General features: G+C 35.8%; 1 protein-coding gene across 1 annotated transcript; it reads right to left on the reverse strand.

Annotated features, from left to right (window-relative positions):
- Positions 1-2,137: 2,137 nt before the first annotated feature.
- Positions 2,138-19,106, reverse strand: LOC133795011 (uncharacterized). Its single transcript, XM_062232466.1, has 5 exons — positions 19,026-19,106; positions 10,880-10,981; positions 10,361-10,760; positions 2,974-3,237; positions 2,138-2,262 (listed from the first exon to the last, which is right to left on the reverse strand). The coding sequence occupies exons 1-5, from the start codon at positions 19,104-19,106 to the stop codon at positions 2,138-2,140; spliced, it is 972 nt and encodes a 323-aa protein (XP_062088450.1).
- Positions 19,107-20,720: the final 1,614 nt, after the last annotated feature.

Raw genomic sequence — 20,720 nt, forward strand, 5'->3', positions numbered from 1 at the left:
ATTCTCACACTCCGATCCGCTGGTCGTGGACGTACAGATTGCAAACATGATGGTGAAAAGGGTGTTGGTCGATACAGGAAGTTCAGTCAATATCCTATACAAGTCTTCACTGGAAAGGATGAAGTTGTCTGTGAAAGACATGCAGCCATGCAACCAAACCATTTATGGTTTTTCCGGAGAAGGGCTCGCCCCAACAGGGTCGATTAGACTCCCAATCACTGCAGGCACTGCACCTGCTAATAGGACATTACTCACTACTTTTATAGTAGTTGATTGTCCTTCGGCGTACAACGCTGTGATAGGGAGGCCAATTTTGGGCGACCTACGAGTTGTCACCTCTATATGGCACATCGCTATGAAATTCCCAACAGACGCAGGGATAGGATGCCTGTTGGGAAACCTGAGGGAAGCGAGGGAGTGCTACAACGCCTCGATCACCAAGGCGAAGAAGGGTGTATTGAGGGATGCCACGAGAAAGGAGTTGCAAATGGTGACTGATGTTCAGGCCCACTTGGGTGATAATCTCACCAAATAGGGCGTTGCCCAAAGTGAGGATAAGGACTTAGATCCTCACTTTGGGGATTTTGAAGAAGAAGTGGGACCCATCGAGGACTTTGAAGAGGTCCAACTCAATGAGGAAAATCCGACCAGAGTTGTGAAAGTTAGTAAAAACTTAGAGACAACAATAAAACAAGCACTGGTGGAGTTCTTAAGGACGAACCAGGAGGTCTTTGCCTGGTCGCACAAAGACATGGTCGGGATAGATCCTGCAGTCATCAGCCATGTCCTGAACATCGACAAAAGCTTTCCACCAGTGCAACAAAAAAGAAGGCTGCTCGACAAAGATAGATCAAAGGCCTTGAAAGAGGAAGTCGAGAAGCTGAAGGAGAATGGGCTCATCAGGGTGGCGTTTTATCCATCGTGGGTCTCTAATCACGTACTAGTGCCCAAGCTGAATGGTTAGTGGCATACGTGTGTGGCTAGAACAATTGCCTGAAGTGCTCTGGTCGTACAGAACTTCCCACCGAACAACAACAGGTCATACCCCATTTTCCTTGGCATACAGGTATGAAGCTATGTTGCCTGTCGAGTTGGATCCACCCTCGCATCGCAGATTAACATACGACCAAGACTCTAATAGCCAACTATTAATGGAGTCCCTAGACCTGGTTGAAGAAAAGCGTGAACAAGCCCAACTTCGAGTAGCTGTGTACTAGCAGAAGGTTGCCCGGTATTTCAACTCTAAAGTGCGAGAAAGAAAATTCACTATTGGAGATCTTGTACTCCGAAGAGTTTTTCTAAACACCCGCGACCAAGCTGCTGGAGTACTCGGACTTAATTGGGAAGGGCCATACCAGATTGATGAGGTCCTTCACCCAGGCACTTATAAACTTGGATGCTTAAATGGAGATCTCGTTCATCGCTATTGGAATGGAGAACACCTGCGCAAGTATTACCAATAAACAATTCTTCTTAAAGAATTGGCTTGTATTAATTTTACTTTTTACAAGTTTTGAAAAAGGGTTGGTCATTTTATGTGACTGGTCGCTTATAAGTGTAAGATCTTATTGATCACTCGTATAGACATGTTTAGTCCATTTATTATGAGAAATAAAAGGGACTGTGCGCAGCCAGTCATTTCTTGCCAATTATTGTATTTATTACAATTATTTGCTCATTACGTGTGTTGTTTTGCTGTATTATAATTCTAATCATATTGCTATGAGCAGTAATGTTCGAACAGGTTCTGGTCAAGGCAAGTGACCAAGAACCTAAAGCTCCTCGATCACTTGGGGGGCATATAAGGTACAAGTAAGCAAAGCATATTGTTAAAAGGTATGTAAACACATGAGCAAAATAAGTGAAAGCATGCTAGGGTACTTAGAGTATTTTTCAAAAATTTCTTATTTTGTTAAATCAAACTAAAGTGCTATGCTAAGTTCGGTCATGCAAACAGATGTTATAATAAGATGCAAATATATTATAATATCAAAATGCATCATTTTACACCGTGAGCAGTCGCTGCTCGGATGTAATTGTTCAAATAAAAGTAAAGGCTGCCCATGCAGCAATAAAAAATTGATGTCTTTACACTACGACCCGTAGATCGAATACTTGAAATAATAAAAGAAAAAGACTAAGAGATTGGAGGATCTTGGGGAGCATCCTGGTTGAACACTTCTTCAGCATCAGCTTCTCCTCCGTCCATCCCAGTGGCCAGCGAGATCTCAGGGGAAGCAGGAATCCTCGCTATTTCTTCCTCTGCCAGTCGAGCAGCACAACGAGCGAGCTCAGTGTTTCTTGCATTCTCAGGAAGGTAATTGAAGTTGGCACCCTGGTTGTGCTTCCAGAAATCATAGAAGCATCGGAGTGTGGCATTCTTGTACCTCTCCAAATTATTGGCATTGGCTTTCTCAAGCCCCTCGATCCGGCCTTCCAAGGTTGTAGTCTCTTGTCTACTCGCAGACAAGTCCTCCTCGAGCTTTTTAGCCGTGCGGTAATTGACGCGGTTAGACTCCTTGAACTGGTCCCTCTGCTCGATGGTTTTGTCCAAAGAATTTTGCTTTTCCCTCAACTCCTCAGCCAGTATATTCTTCTCCTTGAGCACCGCTACAAGCTATTCGGCATATTTCGCTTCGGCAGCTTTGAGTTCATCAGCGTGCTGTTGCTCCAAAGATTTGGCCTACTCGGTAACAGCACCCGAGCAGAGACGGCCGGCAGTAAGGGTCAGCATTGCTTGCGGTCAGAGCAAAGGTTAGACTAACTGTAGAATATAGAAGGGTTGTCTCCACAGAAAAAGATGACTTACACTGGCAAACTCGTTCAAGGCGCGGTTTAAGATCTGGTCAACGTCCATCGCCTCTGTCGCGGCCATCATCTCTCGACAGCGATCGTGCTTTACAATTTTCGCGACACTGTCCTTGACCCTTCTGAAGGCGCGGCTAGTTATGTCGCCCCCAGTCGAAGCAGGACCGGCCTGCTGAGTCTGGTTAGTTGGGTCCGTTGGAGATGGAGTTGACCCGGCTGGAGCAGGGGGAGTCTGCTGCTCGTGAGGAGAAGGTGGAGTTGCGTTGGCTGAGGGCCCGCCCTTCGGGAGGCCTGCATTGTGAGGCTTCTTAGCTTGAGGCGCTTTACTGCTTTCCCCTGGATGCCTCTTGCTTGTTTTCTTTCTGCTCGAGGGAGTCGCAGGAGCCTCAGGGGCGCTGTAAATGTCGAACACGTTCTCAGAGTCCATATCTGAAACAAAAGCAAACATTCGAGTAGTGAAACAGTATAAACAATTAAATATGTCATGTCAAGAAAAGAAAAGGAAAAAATTGTAAGTGAAATACCCGAGCTATTATTACTGGTCGCTATACTACATATTCTACTAGTCTTATACTCACTCTCTGGCATGAAGAAGGATGAATCTAAATTTGGAGCGTACTTAAAATTGCCGTCCCCATAAAATAAGTGACACGGAATTGGCAAGTTATCTAAGAGCGAGAGATCGGTACCGTTCTCGTCTGAAGATTCGTTGAGGGGCTCGAGGGGTTCGGTAACTTTCTTTTTCCCTTTTCTATTTGGGACAGAGGGAGCAGCAGCCCACGGAGTGCTGGAAGGTTCCCTGATTGTCACTCCGATGGCCCTCCTCGGAGGAGGTTGTTCCACGTCCAGGTGCTGCTCGGGAACTTCTCCGCCAGTAGCACTCCCCGCTGTCGACTCCCTCATGTCCTGATGAGGGGCCAAAAGGCAAACCAGCCTAAGGTTAGCCTCTGTGACCAGATGTTTGACGCTTTTTTCTACGTCAGTCATGTTGGCCAAGAGGTCTAATCTCAACTCCATGTCTGGAGTTGGGTCTGGTCGCAACCATGGGCCTGGAAGGCATTTATAGTTTAAGAGAATGTGGAGAAAAACACTAAACAAAGAGTAACAACCAGTGATACAAAGGTTTTACCTCCTTGAGCAAAGGCCAGATTGTCCGCGATCATGTCGGTCGTAAGGAAATACTCCTGGTAGTACCTCCCCACATTCGATATGTGAGTTATGTCGGTCAAAAAGGTGCGCCCGGTCTCCTAGTGACAAAAGTGAAAGAACCCCGTACCTTTTTGGTTGGGGTTGGATTTGAGGTCGAACAAATAGTTAACCTCATGAGGAGTTGGCACGGGCCATTTTTTGTGGCTGTAAAGGATATAGAGTGTAGTAAGCATTCTATACCCATTTGGAGTTATTTGAAAAGGGGAAACTCCGAAATAGTTGGCCACCCCTAGAAAGAATGAATGAAGAAGCAAGGTAGCCCCTGCCTCAATGTGGTACCTCGACCAGGCGCTGAAGGCGCCTCCGGGCAGGTTCGCCCGTTGATCTTGGTTGGGTCGGACTAAGGTCATCCCCGTGAGACCATACTTCCTGATGTAGTTGGCAATCATCTTGATCGTCACTCGGCTCTCAGGTACTAAATACCACTCAACATCTGGTTGAATGACATGTTGGGGCTGAGCGTGTGTTTGGATATTAGGGTCAGGAATATTTTCAGATCGACCATGGGTCGAGGAAATTTCAGCCTGAGGAGCAGGCTGATGTGAAGGATTAGGGGTTTTCTTTTTCTGGGCTTTGGTTTTAGCTCGGGCCATATTTCGAGTAAGGACATGTGGAGTGTTTGAAGTGACACGAGAGAATGGAATGTCAGGTATTAGTGACGATGGTTGCTCCTTGTCCACAAGCAGTTGAGTCAATAAGTCGTCGTCGATAGGTCTTTCTCCTCCCACGGATCTTGCATGAAATTTGCGAACAGAGAAAGGAGGAGATAAGACGCACAGCTTGAGAGCTTATGTTGAAAGTTGGAATAACATTGCTTGCGTATACGACCAACAGCATTCTAACAGAAACACTAGGTTTTATGCGAGCATTTTGAAAAATAGATTGAAAAGCGGAAACAAAAAGTTTTTTGGAAAAAAAAAGCTTTTTCGACTCTGAAGGGGCGGGAAAATCCCAGTTTTTCAACTAGCCTAAAAATCAAATTTTTACTTTGATTTTACGCCCTAAACTTATGATCTTGACTATCAAACTGGCTCCTAACTCCTACAGAGCAAAACTATGCTGCCATATCAAACATCAATCGGTATACACACAATCCTCATGCATTTCTACCCAAGAACACAAAAAATTTCAGAACTCAAAACAGGCATGTAACAGTATGCATGGCATGTCAGAGAGCATGAAAGTTGAAGAAATTTACCTAGACGAAGATTGGAGATTCTGAAATGAAGCAACTTTGGGCGTGCGAACAGAGGATCTTTAGAACAAGTGACGGATGATCTTCAAATTTTTTGAGCTCTGGGTTGAAGTTCTTGAGGGTTCTTGGCAAGAAAATGGCAAGTAAAAAGTGAAAAGGTAAATTTGGGGACTATTTATAATGGCTGAAATATGATAAAAAGGGTAATCATGAGTTACCTTTTTCAAGGCATGGGAGAGTGTAATAGTCATCAGAAGGGTTATTTGGAAACTGAAAAGGCATGATTGGATGTGATTAGGTCACCTTTTTCGAGGAAGCACGAGTGGCTCTGACAGATTTCGTGGGGTATACGAAAGGTTAGCTTCCTAAGTTTACTTATTTCTAGTCGGAATAAATAAACTTAGGGGCAAATGTTTATCCAAAAAACAGTTGTGGATGACGTGGCAAGAATTTTCAACACGTGGCAGAGATGATGCTCGCCTATCGACCAGAGATACTTCCATATGCGGGGTTCAAGTTTTATATACGACCAACCTGGTCATATACTCCTTTTATTTATGTATAAATTTGTATAGTTGTAATGATAGCCGAGAATATCTCTTCATTATAACCTGATTATCCGTTTATTAAGGAAATATATGATTAATTGACTCATGTAACCTTCCTTGAGCCTATAAATATACAAGAAATAGCTCAAGGGGGGATTTTTTTTTTTTCCGAATCCTCTTTTCTGATATGAGAATAAGAGAATTGTATTGTTATTATCCATCGCCTGTATTGTTTCTCCTTCTAAGGTTTGTGAAACTCAAGAACCCTAGTTCTTTGATCACACCTTTGAAGCTCAACATTAATAATAGCATCAAGTGGACGTAGGTCATTACCAATCTTTGGGGCCGAACTATAACGCCCTGGTTACCCCAGGACAGTTACCGTGAACGATGAACTGGAAATTTGACTCGCTACCCGAGTCCTTTGGTTAAAATGTGCTTCTAAGTGTTATTAACAGGCTAAGGTGAAAAACCCATAAAAAGGAAAGGATATATTTTATTAAGTACATAAAACTGTTCATGGGCCAATAAAATCTTTTACAAGTTATTTACAACTCAATACGGTCATTACTGTTTCAAATTTACAAACCCGTCGACCTAAGCGGCAAAAATAGGGTAAACCCCCTAGTTCCTCTGAGAACGCCTTGGCCGTGGTGGTCAAGCAGCCGCATATATACACATCACCACCTAAGCTCCCCACTCAAGGTTGGGTGAGCTTTTATTTCCCTTTTCCTGCACCACATAGCACCCATGAGCCAAGGCCCAGCAAGAAAACACAATATAGCATGATATAATATCAACAATGATCATAATAATCATTCAGGACTTTCAGTCCAGATAGAGGAGTGACAATTGGAAAAGTCACTAAAATGGGTTCAGTTCCCAATATCCATGTGACGATAGGGTCACCGGGGCTTAATAGATAAGTGAGCCTTTCACTAACTTAAACAGGATAGGTGCATGATGACTAGTCACCAACATAACCTTCCTCATGACCATAGAGCCATAACCATAGAACTCTGTTCCCTAGCCATGTGACAAGCAGTCACCTAGGCCTTAGGCCCTGGCTCTAGTAACTAGTCTTAGACTAGGCAAGTGCTTATAAAATTCATCGACCTTAGGGTCGGTCCAGCGTTAATTCCTTAGAGTCATTCAACGCTGATATCGATTAGATCTAATCTTCATTCGGCCCTGTGTTCAGGACGCTTATGCCATTTCTGACTCTTAGGTCAATGTCCCTGACTAGTCAGTACCATATACAAGTAAAAAATATTCGCTAGCATTTAATATGCAATCAATGTCCACATTTATCAACCAACATACCTCAACAACAATCGTGCATGTCATATACATAGGGTGCAGTTTTCTTACCTCGGGTTCGAGCGAGAAATAATATAAGAACGACCCTTGAGAACGATCAACCTTTAGATTCCTTAGCGGATACCTAATCATAACCAATTAGAAACCATCAATAAAGTAAATCAATGAATGGTTCACAATCTAAACCACACTCCCTCACTCTCGGGACTTTCAAACTACTCAAAGGGGGTAAAGGAACCAACCCCCGAGCCTTAAAAACCAACTAGAGCCCTAAAAATAACATTCCCTGAAACTGACCTAGCGCCTAGGCGCTGCCAACCAGCGCTGGGGCGCTGCCCTAGAAACAGAGAGGGCCATTCTCTGCCCTGCATAGCGCTAGCGCTGGCGCTGGGGCGCCAACTTCAGACCAGCAACTCCTCTGATTTCCCTCCTTGCGATTCCCTTTGAAACCAACCTTCCAAACCAATCCCAAACCTTACCAAAACATCCAATTGAACCCCTAAACCTCATCTACATCACCCCCTCACCAAAACCCAATCAATCATACACAAAAACTCCCATTGATACCAACTATCCACATCAAAATCTAAAGGCTGAAAACTAAAAGAAAAACAGAGTAATACTTGGAATTCATGGACAATTTCTTACCTCCAGCTGGTTTTGAATCCTCCTTAATAGATGAACTAAGTCTATAACCTCCAAGCTTTGATTTCCTAGCTTGATTCTTCAATTTGGGATTTCCTAGCTTGATTCTTCAATTTGGGACCAAAAACTTCAAAGGAAGATAGAGGGAAGGTGATGTACGTGAAGAGGAAACCTTGCTCTGTTTTAGTTCTGTATGTTTCTACAGCCAACCAAAACCATATATATCTCAAGCCAAATGACCCTAATGCCCCTAGGTCATTTAAAGCTTCTAAAGTCTCCCCAAGGGTAAAATCGTCATCTTTCACCTATTTCGTTAATCATAATTAACGCTCTTCAATTCCCGCTATTCTCGATATTCTCAAATACCAATAATTCATATCTCATTACCATTATATTCCCGGCAACGCTCTAATCACTAAAACCTCCCGAGATTCACCCCGAGCCTCGAACTTACTCCCGTTATGACTAAACCGCTACTTAATATTCAAAGATCGTCTCATGCCGAATAGCTCGAACAAATCCACATTATAATGTGGCCTCAACAATATATCACCGACATGCATACAAATATACAATTATGCCCTCAACGAGCCAAATTACCAAAATACCCCTGTCATGAAATGGGGACCCACATGCATGCATTTAACATCATATTATAATATAATTCACATAAACATGCATATTATTATTTAATGGCATAATTAAACAGTTATGGCCCTCTCGGCCTACTAATCTAGCCATTAAACCGCATTAAGGTTTTCGGGGCATTACACAAACCACTATAATTCTTGGTGTTCTTTACTTTCCATTTGATTGTATTTTCAAGCATCGTGCTATTTTCCTGTCGTATATTTGACTCCGCGTCGTTGGCTAATTTGAGGGTCAACATGTATCACTAGCTTAAACAGATGAGTGACTGATGGGTAAGTCACACGGCGCTTGGCACCCACAGCCATGTGACTAAATAGTCACTCTGGCTCTAAGTAACTAGCCTTTGGCTAGACAATCGCTTATAGTATTCATCGAACTTGAGGTCAGTAACGCTCTTCTGAGTCATTTAATGCAGATGCGATTAGATCTAATCTTTGTTGGCTCGCATTGAACACGCTAAGGCCGCTCTTGACTTATGAGTCGGCACTGTGGGACCAGTGCCCAGTACCACTGTCGAACTTGACTAATGAGTCACAGCTTCATAGTTGATACTGACAACTTTGCCAATTCTGACTATTTAGTTAGTACCATGCACAAGTGACCAAGATTCGCTAAGCATTCAATAATCAATCCATGTCCACATTTAAACATTCAACATGCCTCTTGAATAACCATGCATGTCACATATGGGGTGCAATTTTCTTACCTCTGATTCGAGCGAGAATGAAATAACGAACGACCCTTGAGAACGATCTGACTTTTAGTCCTTTAGTGGTCATCTAGTCATAACCAAATATGGGATTCAATCAATAAAATGAATAATAGAGGTTCTCGAACCAAGACCTAGCCTCTGGGACATCGAATCCCACTAATCCGGGTAGTAGGAACGATCCCGAGGCCTAAGATTGAGTTCCCATGATCAAAACACCCATTTGGCCTCAAAAATCCTCAAGAGTCGCAGCCCCAAAACCCTGAGCTGCGGCCCCCAGCCAAAACAAAATCACCAGGGGCAAGCACCGCGACGCCCCTTACCTAGTGTCGCGGCCCCCTTCACGCACAACCTCCACCTCCTTCAGCATCGAGCTTGGGCCGCGGCCCCTACCTGGGAACCAGCCATATCTCCGGTTTTCCACATTCTAAACCTTCAAAAAACATACCTAAACATCTCCAAATCCAAAAATCAAAGTTCCCAAACTTCTTAATGATCCAAAATCATCAAATCCTGAGGCTCAAACGAATCAAAAACTCATCGTTACACAAAATCAAAATCAAAGCTTAGAAACTCTAAAACTCAAAACTTAAAGCTTGAATTACCTTTGATTGGGTTGTTTCTCGTTAAATCCTTCGGTCAAGAAGCTTCTAATCTTTCCTAGGATCGCTATGCCTCGATCCTCGCTTGATTCTAACTCCTAGAACTCAAAATTTCTATGAAATTGCCACGAATGGTCACAAAGGTTAACGGGAGAGAGAGAGAGTGTTTTTAACGTACGGTTCTTTTTGACAGACTACTTCACGCTTAAGTAACCTCAAATAGAATCTAATGCTCGGGGTCCCAAAAACATCCCCAGGGGAAAAATAGTCAAAACTCCCAGAATTTCCTCCTGATCTCAATAACTCTCAATATATCATCAAATAAACATTCCCATTATCCGATATCCCAATAATTGACCCTATTATGACAAAACCGCTAATTTGCAATATAAGACCATCTCATGCCGAATAGCTCGAATATATCCCCATAATAATGGGATCTCATCCATAAATCACAATATGCACCAAAATACACAAATATGCCCTCAACGGGCCAAATTACCAAAATGCTCTTATAATTAAATGTGGACCCACATGCATGCATTTAATATCATATTATAGTATAATTCACATAAACATGTATTTAATCATTTAATGGCACAATAAAGCAATTATGGCCCTCCCGGCCTACTAATCCAGTCATTAAACCGCATTAGGGATTTCAGGGCATTACAAGGAGTCTCTTCTTCCTCAGGTTGGGTTCCTGTATTTAATCCCTTACTAGGATCAGATTCAACTTCTGAGTCACTCTTATCGCCACCCTCAAATTTAGTTATTGACACAGAAGGTGGATTTTCTTTGAGACAAGCAGCCAGGGGAGTTGAGATAGCCACACCACGTTTAGAGCGTTTGTCAGATCGATGAGCAGAGAGCTTTTTAGACGCAGAAGAAGGTGGAGAGGATACTTGTGGGGAGACTTCAGTGCTGGGTTTTGCTCCTCCAGAATCGTCATATCGAGATGCAGAAACTTCCTTTAAAGATGAAGGCTTAGGACTCGAGTGCGCAGATGAGGAGGTCTTTTGAGGGTCATCACCACCTAGACCCGGAGTAGCAGAAGCGATTAGAGAGGTGGACTGAGATGGTTTCTCATTCAGGTTAAATACTTTTTCCGAGCTTGACCCCTTGTTTTTCCCAAAGGGTTTGTAGTAGCAGGAGGGTCAATTGGGGCTTTGACTGAGGGTTTTGCACGAACAGGATGCCTAGAACTGCTATCTGATTTGGTTTTTAGCCATTCTTGAAAAACAAAAAACAAAGAACCAGAGAAACCACAAGCACACGAGAAGAGAAGGTGAAACTGAGAAGAAGAAACAAGAAAAGAGAGTGATATATGTGTTCGTGGGTTAGGGGTTTAAAAACTCAAGAAAATGAAACTAAATATGTGCAATAAAGGGACACAAATCTGGTAACTGTCAATTAAGAAAAAAAAATTCCCCAAATCCCACACAATCTGATTACCCCAATTAGAAACACCTTAAAAAGAAAACAAAAGATTATTAACAAAATAACCATAAAAAAACTTACTAGCCAAAACCTTCTTTTTTATATATATATATTTTGCAAAATTTTATTATTATCATTTTTTTTTATTTTTGACCTCTTTTTTTTCTTCCCTTTTTTTGTATTTTTTTAAATGACAACAAATAAGGACAAGACATTTGTCACACTAAAGAACAAAAATGCTAGTTTATGAAATAAAATTAAACAAAGACAAACAAATACAATATTTTTAATGAAGCTCTTAAAATCGGTCAAAACATTTTTTTTTTGTATTATATATATATATAAACTACAAACCTTGTTAATTTTGCCAACCAATTAAATCAACTATTCTGCTTGCTTTTGTTACTGATGAAAGAATCAAACTCGTAAGAAAATACAAATATTATATTAACAAGCTAATTATCTATTGTACTAAAATCATAAAAGTTATGCAGGAAAATAATTTACTCAGTCACAGATAAAAAATTTAAGTAGTTCAATCAATATGTAACAATGTTTGAGACCATGGTTTTATTTATTTGAAAATGTGTCAAATATTTGTATGTGAAAGTGAAAGCAGGGAACATTGCCCAAAATTGTCAAAGAGATTTTTTCTGAGAATTGTAACCAATGGAGACGCTATCACACTACCTCAATGGTAACCCTTTTCAATGGTAGTGTGTCATCTACATAACTACTAATTACATAGTATCAACTTACTCATAGATGACTTTCACAAATTGAGACAGATAGCTATATTTTTCCAATGGATCTCAAAACACATTTTTATTTTTTTATTAAACAAACAATGGTAGCTTGAACATAACACTAATTGAAAAACTCAAATATTTCTAGGAGGAGTAAATTAATTTTCGTGAACTAAACTTATATGAAAAAATACACTAGAGAAATTAGCAAGTAACATAATAATATGTATTTCTTTTAAGTTTGACAACTTCTTCTGGAACAAGAACAAGACAAGACTTTTTGATCAATACAATCAAGGGAAAAATATATGAGATGTTTTTAGTACACATAAATAATGGATGGAGATAGTTTTATAGTGGTTCAGCCACAAAAAGATGGCCTACATCCACTTAGTCACTGTCATTGATCTTGCAAGGCATGAATTACATTTGTATTTAGCTTTTAACTATTTGACTCCATTGAAGAAGGAGCGCTCTCTATGTGAAAAGTTGTCGCCCTTTTTTTTCCTCTCTTCTCTTGATCCCTAATCCTCTGATTTATATTTAAGAGTTAGGGTTACATCTGAGTGTGAGCTTAAGTTATTGGGCTTGACCAAAAAATTATACAAAGTTACAAGTGACTAAGCCTTAGGCATGATCTGGCCAATGGATAATGACACTCCAGAAATTGGTATAACAATAATATTTAAATTTATATTAATAGAGTTATTAAATATTTAATTTTGTATTATATATTATTATAATAATGATGTTTTATAACATTTGAATTTAAATTTGAATTTATATCAATATAAGTATTATATATGTAGTCTTATATTAAATATTATTATAATAATGATATTTTATAATATTTGAATTTATATTAATATAATTAATAAATATCTATTTTTAGTTAGTTATAAATGTATATTCTGCTAAATATTTAGAATATTTCGTTAAAGTTAACAAAACAAACCACTAAAACAAATGGCCCGTTTGACTTTGTTTTCTGTTTACTGTTTTCAAAGTTGTGTTATCAGAAATGAGAACATAAAACAGTTTTTGCAGTTTTCAAAAAACAAGAAGTGTTTGATTAATGTTTTCTAAAAATAATTTTTTAGTTTTATTTTTTTAAATCTTAAATAAAAAATTAACAAATATATTTACAAAGATAAAAATCTTTTAAAAGTTTGTAATAAATAATGAGATAAAAAAATTTGAAAGAAAAAATTATGAAAAATAAGGTGTGAGAAAGTAAGGAGAGAAAATTTGAAGAAATAAAAATTAAGAAGAAAGAAATTGATCGATACAAGAAAAAATGAGAGAGTGTGATGAGAAAGAAAGTGAAGAGAGAGAAGTGTGTAGAAAAAGAAGAAATGGTGAGAAAGAAAAAATGATTAGAGAGAAAATGAGGAAATATTAAGTGATGAGAGAGAAAGTGAAGTGAGAGAAAGTAATGTGAGAGAAAGTGACAATAAATGATATTAGATCATTTTTGTACCCAGTTTTCGAGCCATGTTCAATGTGACCTCGAAAGTTGGATTCACAAACAATTGGACTCGTAAGGTTTAGAGTATGCTCCAGGACTAAATATCGAGCCTGCAAGACATAGACGACCTCGATTGTGGTGACCTCGAAATATTTACGATCTCGAAAGGTAGCTCCGGAGACGCATCCATCCTCGGGGATGACCTCGGATCAGGGGTCCCGAGCTCGACGCACATACGATCTCGAAAGCCATGTGACCTCGGAAGATGTCTCTAGCTCGAAAGCTGACGAGAAACCTGGGAAGCTAAGGCCTTGGAGATATATGATAAAAACCTTGAATATCTATAAGTGTTGTCCATACGAGATGTAATCCTCATTTATTACTGTAAATCCCCTAGAATCGTGGGATATTATTTGGTCAGTTATATGTCCCCTGGTCTTCAGGGGACGTTTCCTTTTATATATGATTATAGGCATTTAAAGCCATTTATTTTATTTACACAAAAAGAGTAACTACCCAAAATATGTGGGATAGTATTCTGCAGCCTTCTCTATAAATAGAGAGGTCATGCACCATTGTAATGGACGGAAATTCTGAACCTTGAGAGAAAACTCTGAAGAATTCATGCTTAAGAATTTTCAGAGATAATCTTGAGTTTAATAACAGAGACTCGTGGACTAGGCAGATTTAACTACTGAACCACGTAAAAATCGTGTTTTGTGTTGTTATATTTTAATTGGTCATTATTGTTTGTTGTTTTCGTGCTCTCCTTTCACTGTTGACGAAAAACGGTGTCAACAATAATAATAATTCAAAAAGTGATGTGAGAAAAAAAAAATATAGACAAAAAAAAATTTGAGAACAACAAAAACATCAAACTCTTCTATTTTTGTAACTTTCTTTTTAAAAATTGTTTTTTTGAAAACAACGCCAAACACACATCTTGTTTTCAAAAAAAAAAATTTACCTTTTAAAAACAAAAAACATTTTTTAGTTAAGGAGCCAAACACTTTTACAATATTTATGTTATCTACATTTTATTTTTTTACATAAAAGAGATATATTATGATTAGAAAATGACGTCCATGATGAATTTTTTCGATATTTTAAGAAATCAGATTTCAAATTATAAATAGTTTAGGAAAATGGAAGAATTATTTTTATTTTATTTTTTTGGTGAGGGTGAGTATTGTAGTAGATTGACCTGTTAATAGATATATTTTTTTATATCTAAAAAAATTAAATTAGTGTATAGAATGAGAAAGATTACTTGATAATTAATTTGCTATATACTTTAAGAAACGATTCAATTGATTTCATAATTCAAAGTGTGAAGGAAGTTAGTTATTTCAGTCAACGGACATGCATGAGTGAAAATGAGCTCATGTTGACGTCAAGTATACTACGAAAGTTTACGAAGAGTTAATCAAGCTTAGGCGCTAATCTTTTTTATTATATGGAAAGTATGACCCCAAGTCAAAAACAAAGCAATTAAGTATGAAAGATATAATAAATCTTTTTAAGTAGCAATTAAAAAAAGTTTACAACGAGGGTCACGGACTCACAGTCCTGCTCCTCCTAGAAAGAAATTAAAAGTTTTTTTTTTATTATTATTATTATTTACTTTCATTGCATTTTATTCTCCACTTAGCAAAAGTTAATGGTCCCACTTAGTTTGTCCTAGTAAAAAGTAGCCACTTTGTGTGATGTGAATTATCGAAGCATTGAAAAGGTTGGGACTAGGAGAGATATGGGTATCTATATTGAACAATATTAATTATCATATTATATTATATTTGTCCTAGCTAGACCAAATCTTTTCCAATTATCAATTTTCCACGGCACTTAGTAATGTACTTTTGTACTCAAGATTATAGATCTTAGTTTTATTAGAATTTAGAAGGAACTCCTAAAGGCCACTTTGAATCTTTGCATGCGTAACACTTATTTTTTTCAGCTACTAGGACGAAGCTGTATACACGTTTCTCTCGTTTGGTTCTCTTTTTTAAACAAACAAAATTATCCAACCCCCTTTAATTAAATACTAATTAATAAAAAAGATAGTGCTTTCTTTCTTTACTTTATTTAGGTTTGTTTTAACTTTAATTTCAAGTATATTGTATACAGGGCTGGATTGTAGAAATTGAGTTTAGCAAGGGGTAAATGGTAAAAAAAGGGAGGGGGGTAATACATAATTTTTTTTAAATAAAATAAAGAAAAATTATAAAAGTGAATTTTTTGTATTAAAGATAAATTAGGGGACTCAACGCCTCTCTTTCTATAAGAGAATTACTAAAGGGTATTATTGTTGTCCAACATTACAAAAAAATAACATATCGTGATTGATGTAATATAATATCTAGTCTCATTTCATATGGTGTTGGACACGTAAAAATAGTAAATAACAACATTCATTTCTATAAGATTACTCTGTTTTAGGTTGTATATCGTCATTAAAGAAGGACTAATAAGCTCCTAACTTCTTTTCTTTATTTTTATTTTTAAATAATACAAGATTTCTTATATAATTTTTACTTAGAAAATAAATTTAATCCCCCTTACATTTGGTTTAGCCTCGTCTCATTGAGCATCAGCAAGTGCTCTACAACCAATCTGATGGTACAAGTGCGGTGGTTCATAACTTGATCTGATTATTAAAATTTATTTTCATGTATTCTTAATTTAGAATTCGAGTCATGTAATTGTTACTTGTGCTAATTAGAGTTGAAAAGTCTACGTTCTAGTTCTGACTTGTAATTTATTGATCTATCCAGTCTTGTTTCAAGGTGTAAAAGATTAGTTTACTTTTGAATAATGTTCACCCAACTTTTCAAAAAAAAAACCATGTTCTCCCAATCAACTCAACTATAATATCAAATCTAGTAGATTCTATTGTCAATTTTTGGGTGAAACATATAACTTTAGACAAATCTGATTATTTTTTTATTACATCAAAAATAGAGATAAATATAATTGTGTTTATAAAGAGTCATGCAACACGTGAATTTTAATTTTAGAATGGTAAAAATATGAAATTACTAAGTTATGCTTATAAGTCTGCTCATAAATTAGCATTATATGTTTTTAAAATAAAATAATGAATTTGTTAATATTTTTTTTTACGAATTATTTAACTTTTTAAGTTGTGTGAGATCATGAATATTTTCAATGAATAAATTTCATTACCACAAAAAAAACAATTAGATGTTACTAAAAAACAATTAGGTAGATGTTTATATATTATATGTAATTAATTATAAAATATAGGCTATATAGCTAGCTACCTAATCCTGCCTATCCTCTCGGTCACTATTATCAAACTCTCTCATATTTCACTCATGTCCAAATTAACTTACAGTCCATTCAAAACTTCGAACATTATTGTTTTGTTCTGTAGATTCATAGAAAAATGGTACACAAACTTTAATTCTAGATTTGATGTCAAGTAATTATCTTAATTTAAAAAATATTAATATTATGGTTAGAAATTTGTGTTACTTTTTAACAGGTTATTAATATATCACGCAATCGTATGGTTTACTAATTAACGACAAAATGTAATTTATTAATAAAAATATAAATATACAGAATTTCAATTTAAGTTTTATTAATTCGATTTTTCAGTGTTCTCAACTTGTCAATAGTTTTTGGCGCAATTTTTTTTATGACCGTATATATTGTTGTTATTTAGAACATCTTGCAAATTTTCATAAAATTCCAAATAGTTACAGTACCGAAAATTAAGTTCAAATAAATTATTTTCTACGCGCATAAAAATAAATTAGTCACGCGTGCAATATATTTAAACTTAGTTTTCAGTATTGTAAACTATTTGGAATTTTCTGAAAATTTCGTTGATGCTCTAAATAACTACAATATATACAGTCATAAAAAAAATCACGCCAAAAATTATTTAAAGGTTGATAACACTAAAAGTCCTACCAATAAAAATAAAGCTAGTAGAGTGGACATATCCCTTCGGAAATTCGTCTGATCTTTACATATAATTCTACTCAAATCTTTGTTGTTTTTTTATGAATGATTTGACTGAACAAATAACAAATAAGCTTCATTTCCCTATTGATTTTCTTTTTTGTTGGGTCGTTTCCTTTATTGATTAGAAAAAAAAGCATATATAATATATATTTATATGAATATGATAGGAGCTGGGCAAGTGGGTGTGGGACTATTATGCAATTAAAATGATAGTGTTGGTATTTATTGGGTGTCTAATACAATTAAAAAATATAATAGTGTTAATAGTTATTGACAATGTTAAATGTAACTAAAATTATATAATTTTGTTTAATTATGATATATAAAATATTTGACTGTATATATAATTTCATATATATTATTAATTATTTTTCTTCTTTTCAATTCTTATCTTATTTTATACATATAGTGTCATGTATAAATGCTATTATTCACATAAAGTGTAATGAATAATAAACTTATGTTTACAATTATGTAAGAACTTCTCAATTATGAATAACAAAAAAAAAATTAAGATAATTTGAACTATATAATTAGTAAAGTTGTTAAAAGTTGTATTATGTATGAATAATGACATGTAAAGATATTATACTAATTGAATTAAGTATGAATAATGATATATATACTAAAATTATGCACCAAGACATTATATCGAATCACACTAAAAATTATATATCATGATATCTAAAATAATAATGATAATTTTATTTTCTTCAAGTGTAATAATGACTGGAATTTATAATTAATAATATTATATATTATGATAGAGTTTTATTTTCATTAATAGCAGTTCTGCTATTATTACTATGTTTAATGTACACAAGTATACATACACATTAATTATGTTATAAAATCTTTTAAAAAAATTGTCAATGTTTAGTGACATTTACTTAATATGGCATCTAGGATGTATATTAGGCACTATACACACATAAATGGCTCCTCATGAAACTTAAATCTAGATAACTTTGAGTCGCAATGATTTGGTAAATTTGTAATTTGTAAAAAGGCACACACACAATCTCATTAAATTATTAATAATATATAAAACAATAGCTGATTTTACTTATTTTAAACATTTGATGTCTTTTAGAATTAGTCAGTTTTCCTATATTTGAGATCATATTTTTCTTCATATCAAATTCATAAAAATGGTTTCAATAATAGTCATTTATGTTTATTCTCGATTAGTAAATTTAAAAAATATGCTACTTAGAGCTAGCCCAAGTAGTTGTGTATGTGAGTGTGTAGAAAGAGAAGGAACTCAAATTCCTAATGTATCAAATAAAATTAAAAATATAAATTTTCATGAAATTTTAAATTACAAACCATAAATTTTAATAAATTATTTTAGGAAATTTTTCGAAAATATGGCTTTTTAGTCATCAATGTGTACAAATATGGGAATTAAACTTTCCTTAATTTGTATGGGAAAATTTAATTAACAAAAACTTAGTTTATGGGAAAATTAATCACATATTCAAAATCAAAATTAAACAAAAAAATATTAGCAAAAAGAGAGGTACTATAGTAATTAACATAGCAAAAACTTCTTCAGCCAAACCACCCCTTCTCTTTCATTTTGTCCTAGCCGCCACCTCCCTGTCCTCCACTCGCCTGCCTCACCATCTCCACCATCATCTATGGCCACCCACCCTCACTACCTGCGATTCACCTTAGGCGCGCACCTCCGTGAAACCCAACCAAAAACACCCAGCCGCACCATCGACGAACACAACCTCAATCTGCGCATCTCTGCGCGATTCCATTCGCGAGCCCCCAAATCCAAAATGATGGGGAGAGGCTGAGGTGAGGGATGTGCTGATGGTGGTCGGAGGTGAGGGAGAAGGGTGGCGCCTAAGCTGAGTGCGATTCGTGGTGCTCGGAGCTGCGCAAAACGACGGGGATGGTTGAGGTTGCGATGGGGTTTCGCGCGCAAGGGATGGGGTTTCTGGTGGTGGTCGGAGGCGAGGGAGGAGGTTGGTTCATGGTCAGATCTGTTTTTTTTCTTTCTATCTTCATATCTGTGGTAAATGGTTACCTTCACGTACTTTGTGTGTCTATTTCAGGAGGTAACTGGTTACCTTCACATTCTGATGTGTGTGTATTTCTGGATTCTTCATGGTAACTGGTTACCTAGGTTACTAAATCATACTTACTCTTCCTTTTTTTTCTTCCTTCAAATGTGATGTTTATTTTTCATTTCTAATATGAGTGACTCGTCACCCCTCTTATGGTAACTGGTTACCCCTCTTATGGCAGTAGGTTACTCATCTCACTGTAACTGGTTACCCTCCTGATACATGTTATTTAACCTCTAAGACTATTTTTTGTATAACTGTGAAAAATCAAACAAGTAACTAGTTACTCTTCTGGATAAATGTTATCTAATCTAGCTATAGGATTTTGTTTTTACATAACTTTAAAAAATTAATTAAGTAACTAGTTACCTTACCCAGGCTTCGAAAAAAAAAAGTACAACTTAAAAAAAGGAAAAAAAATGTTTATAATAAATAAATAATAAACACAATTCATATTACAAACAAAAAAATTAATAAAAAATTTGCAAAACAACCAAGCAAAAATTTAATATAAAAAAAATCAAATAAGCCAAAAAAATAATCAAATTACAAACATACCCTTCCAAATTAATAAAACTTGATTAAGAGTAAAACTATGGCATAAACAAACTTTTATACAAAAATATGAGAAACTAAACCCATAAAAGTGAAATTAAAAAAAAAAAAAGCCATAGATTAACTTTTCTTAAAAAAAATCATATTTTTGCAATATCTATTAAAAATCTCATATAACATATAATTTTCACATTATTTTATTACAACCGAAGCCCATGCCTTGCATGGCTTCTTCCACTATATATATATATTATATATCTATTCTATATGATAAGTGTGTAGATAACGAAATTTTTTTGTTTTAACGGTTTTTTATTTTTTTAATGTTAACTTTAACAGAATATTCTTATATTTAACGGTAGTTTGTAAACACTTAAATTTAAATTAAATAAAATAGATAATTAAAAAAATTAAAATAAGATATTTTTGAGATATTTTACAATGATAATTATTTAAAAATAATAAATAATTAAACAAATTAAAATGTGATATTTTTGAGATATTTTACAATAATAATTATTTATTAATAATAAATAATTAAACAAATTAAAATAAGATATTTTACAATGATAATTATTTAAAAATAATAAAATCATACATTTTATGACATAAATAAAATTTAATTAAACTTAAAGTCACTTATTAGAATAATATCATATTAAATATATAATATAATCTACTGTCAATTAGCAACAAATTGTTTTTTTTTAAAAACATAGCAAGAAACTTAAATTTAAAATCAAAGTA

Source organism: Humulus lupulus, chromosome 8 (genome assembly GCF_963169125.1).
Source record: "Humulus lupulus chromosome 8, drHumLupu1.1, whole genome shotgun sequence".
NCBI lineage: Eukaryota > Viridiplantae > Streptophyta > Magnoliopsida > Rosales > Cannabaceae > Humulus > Humulus lupulus.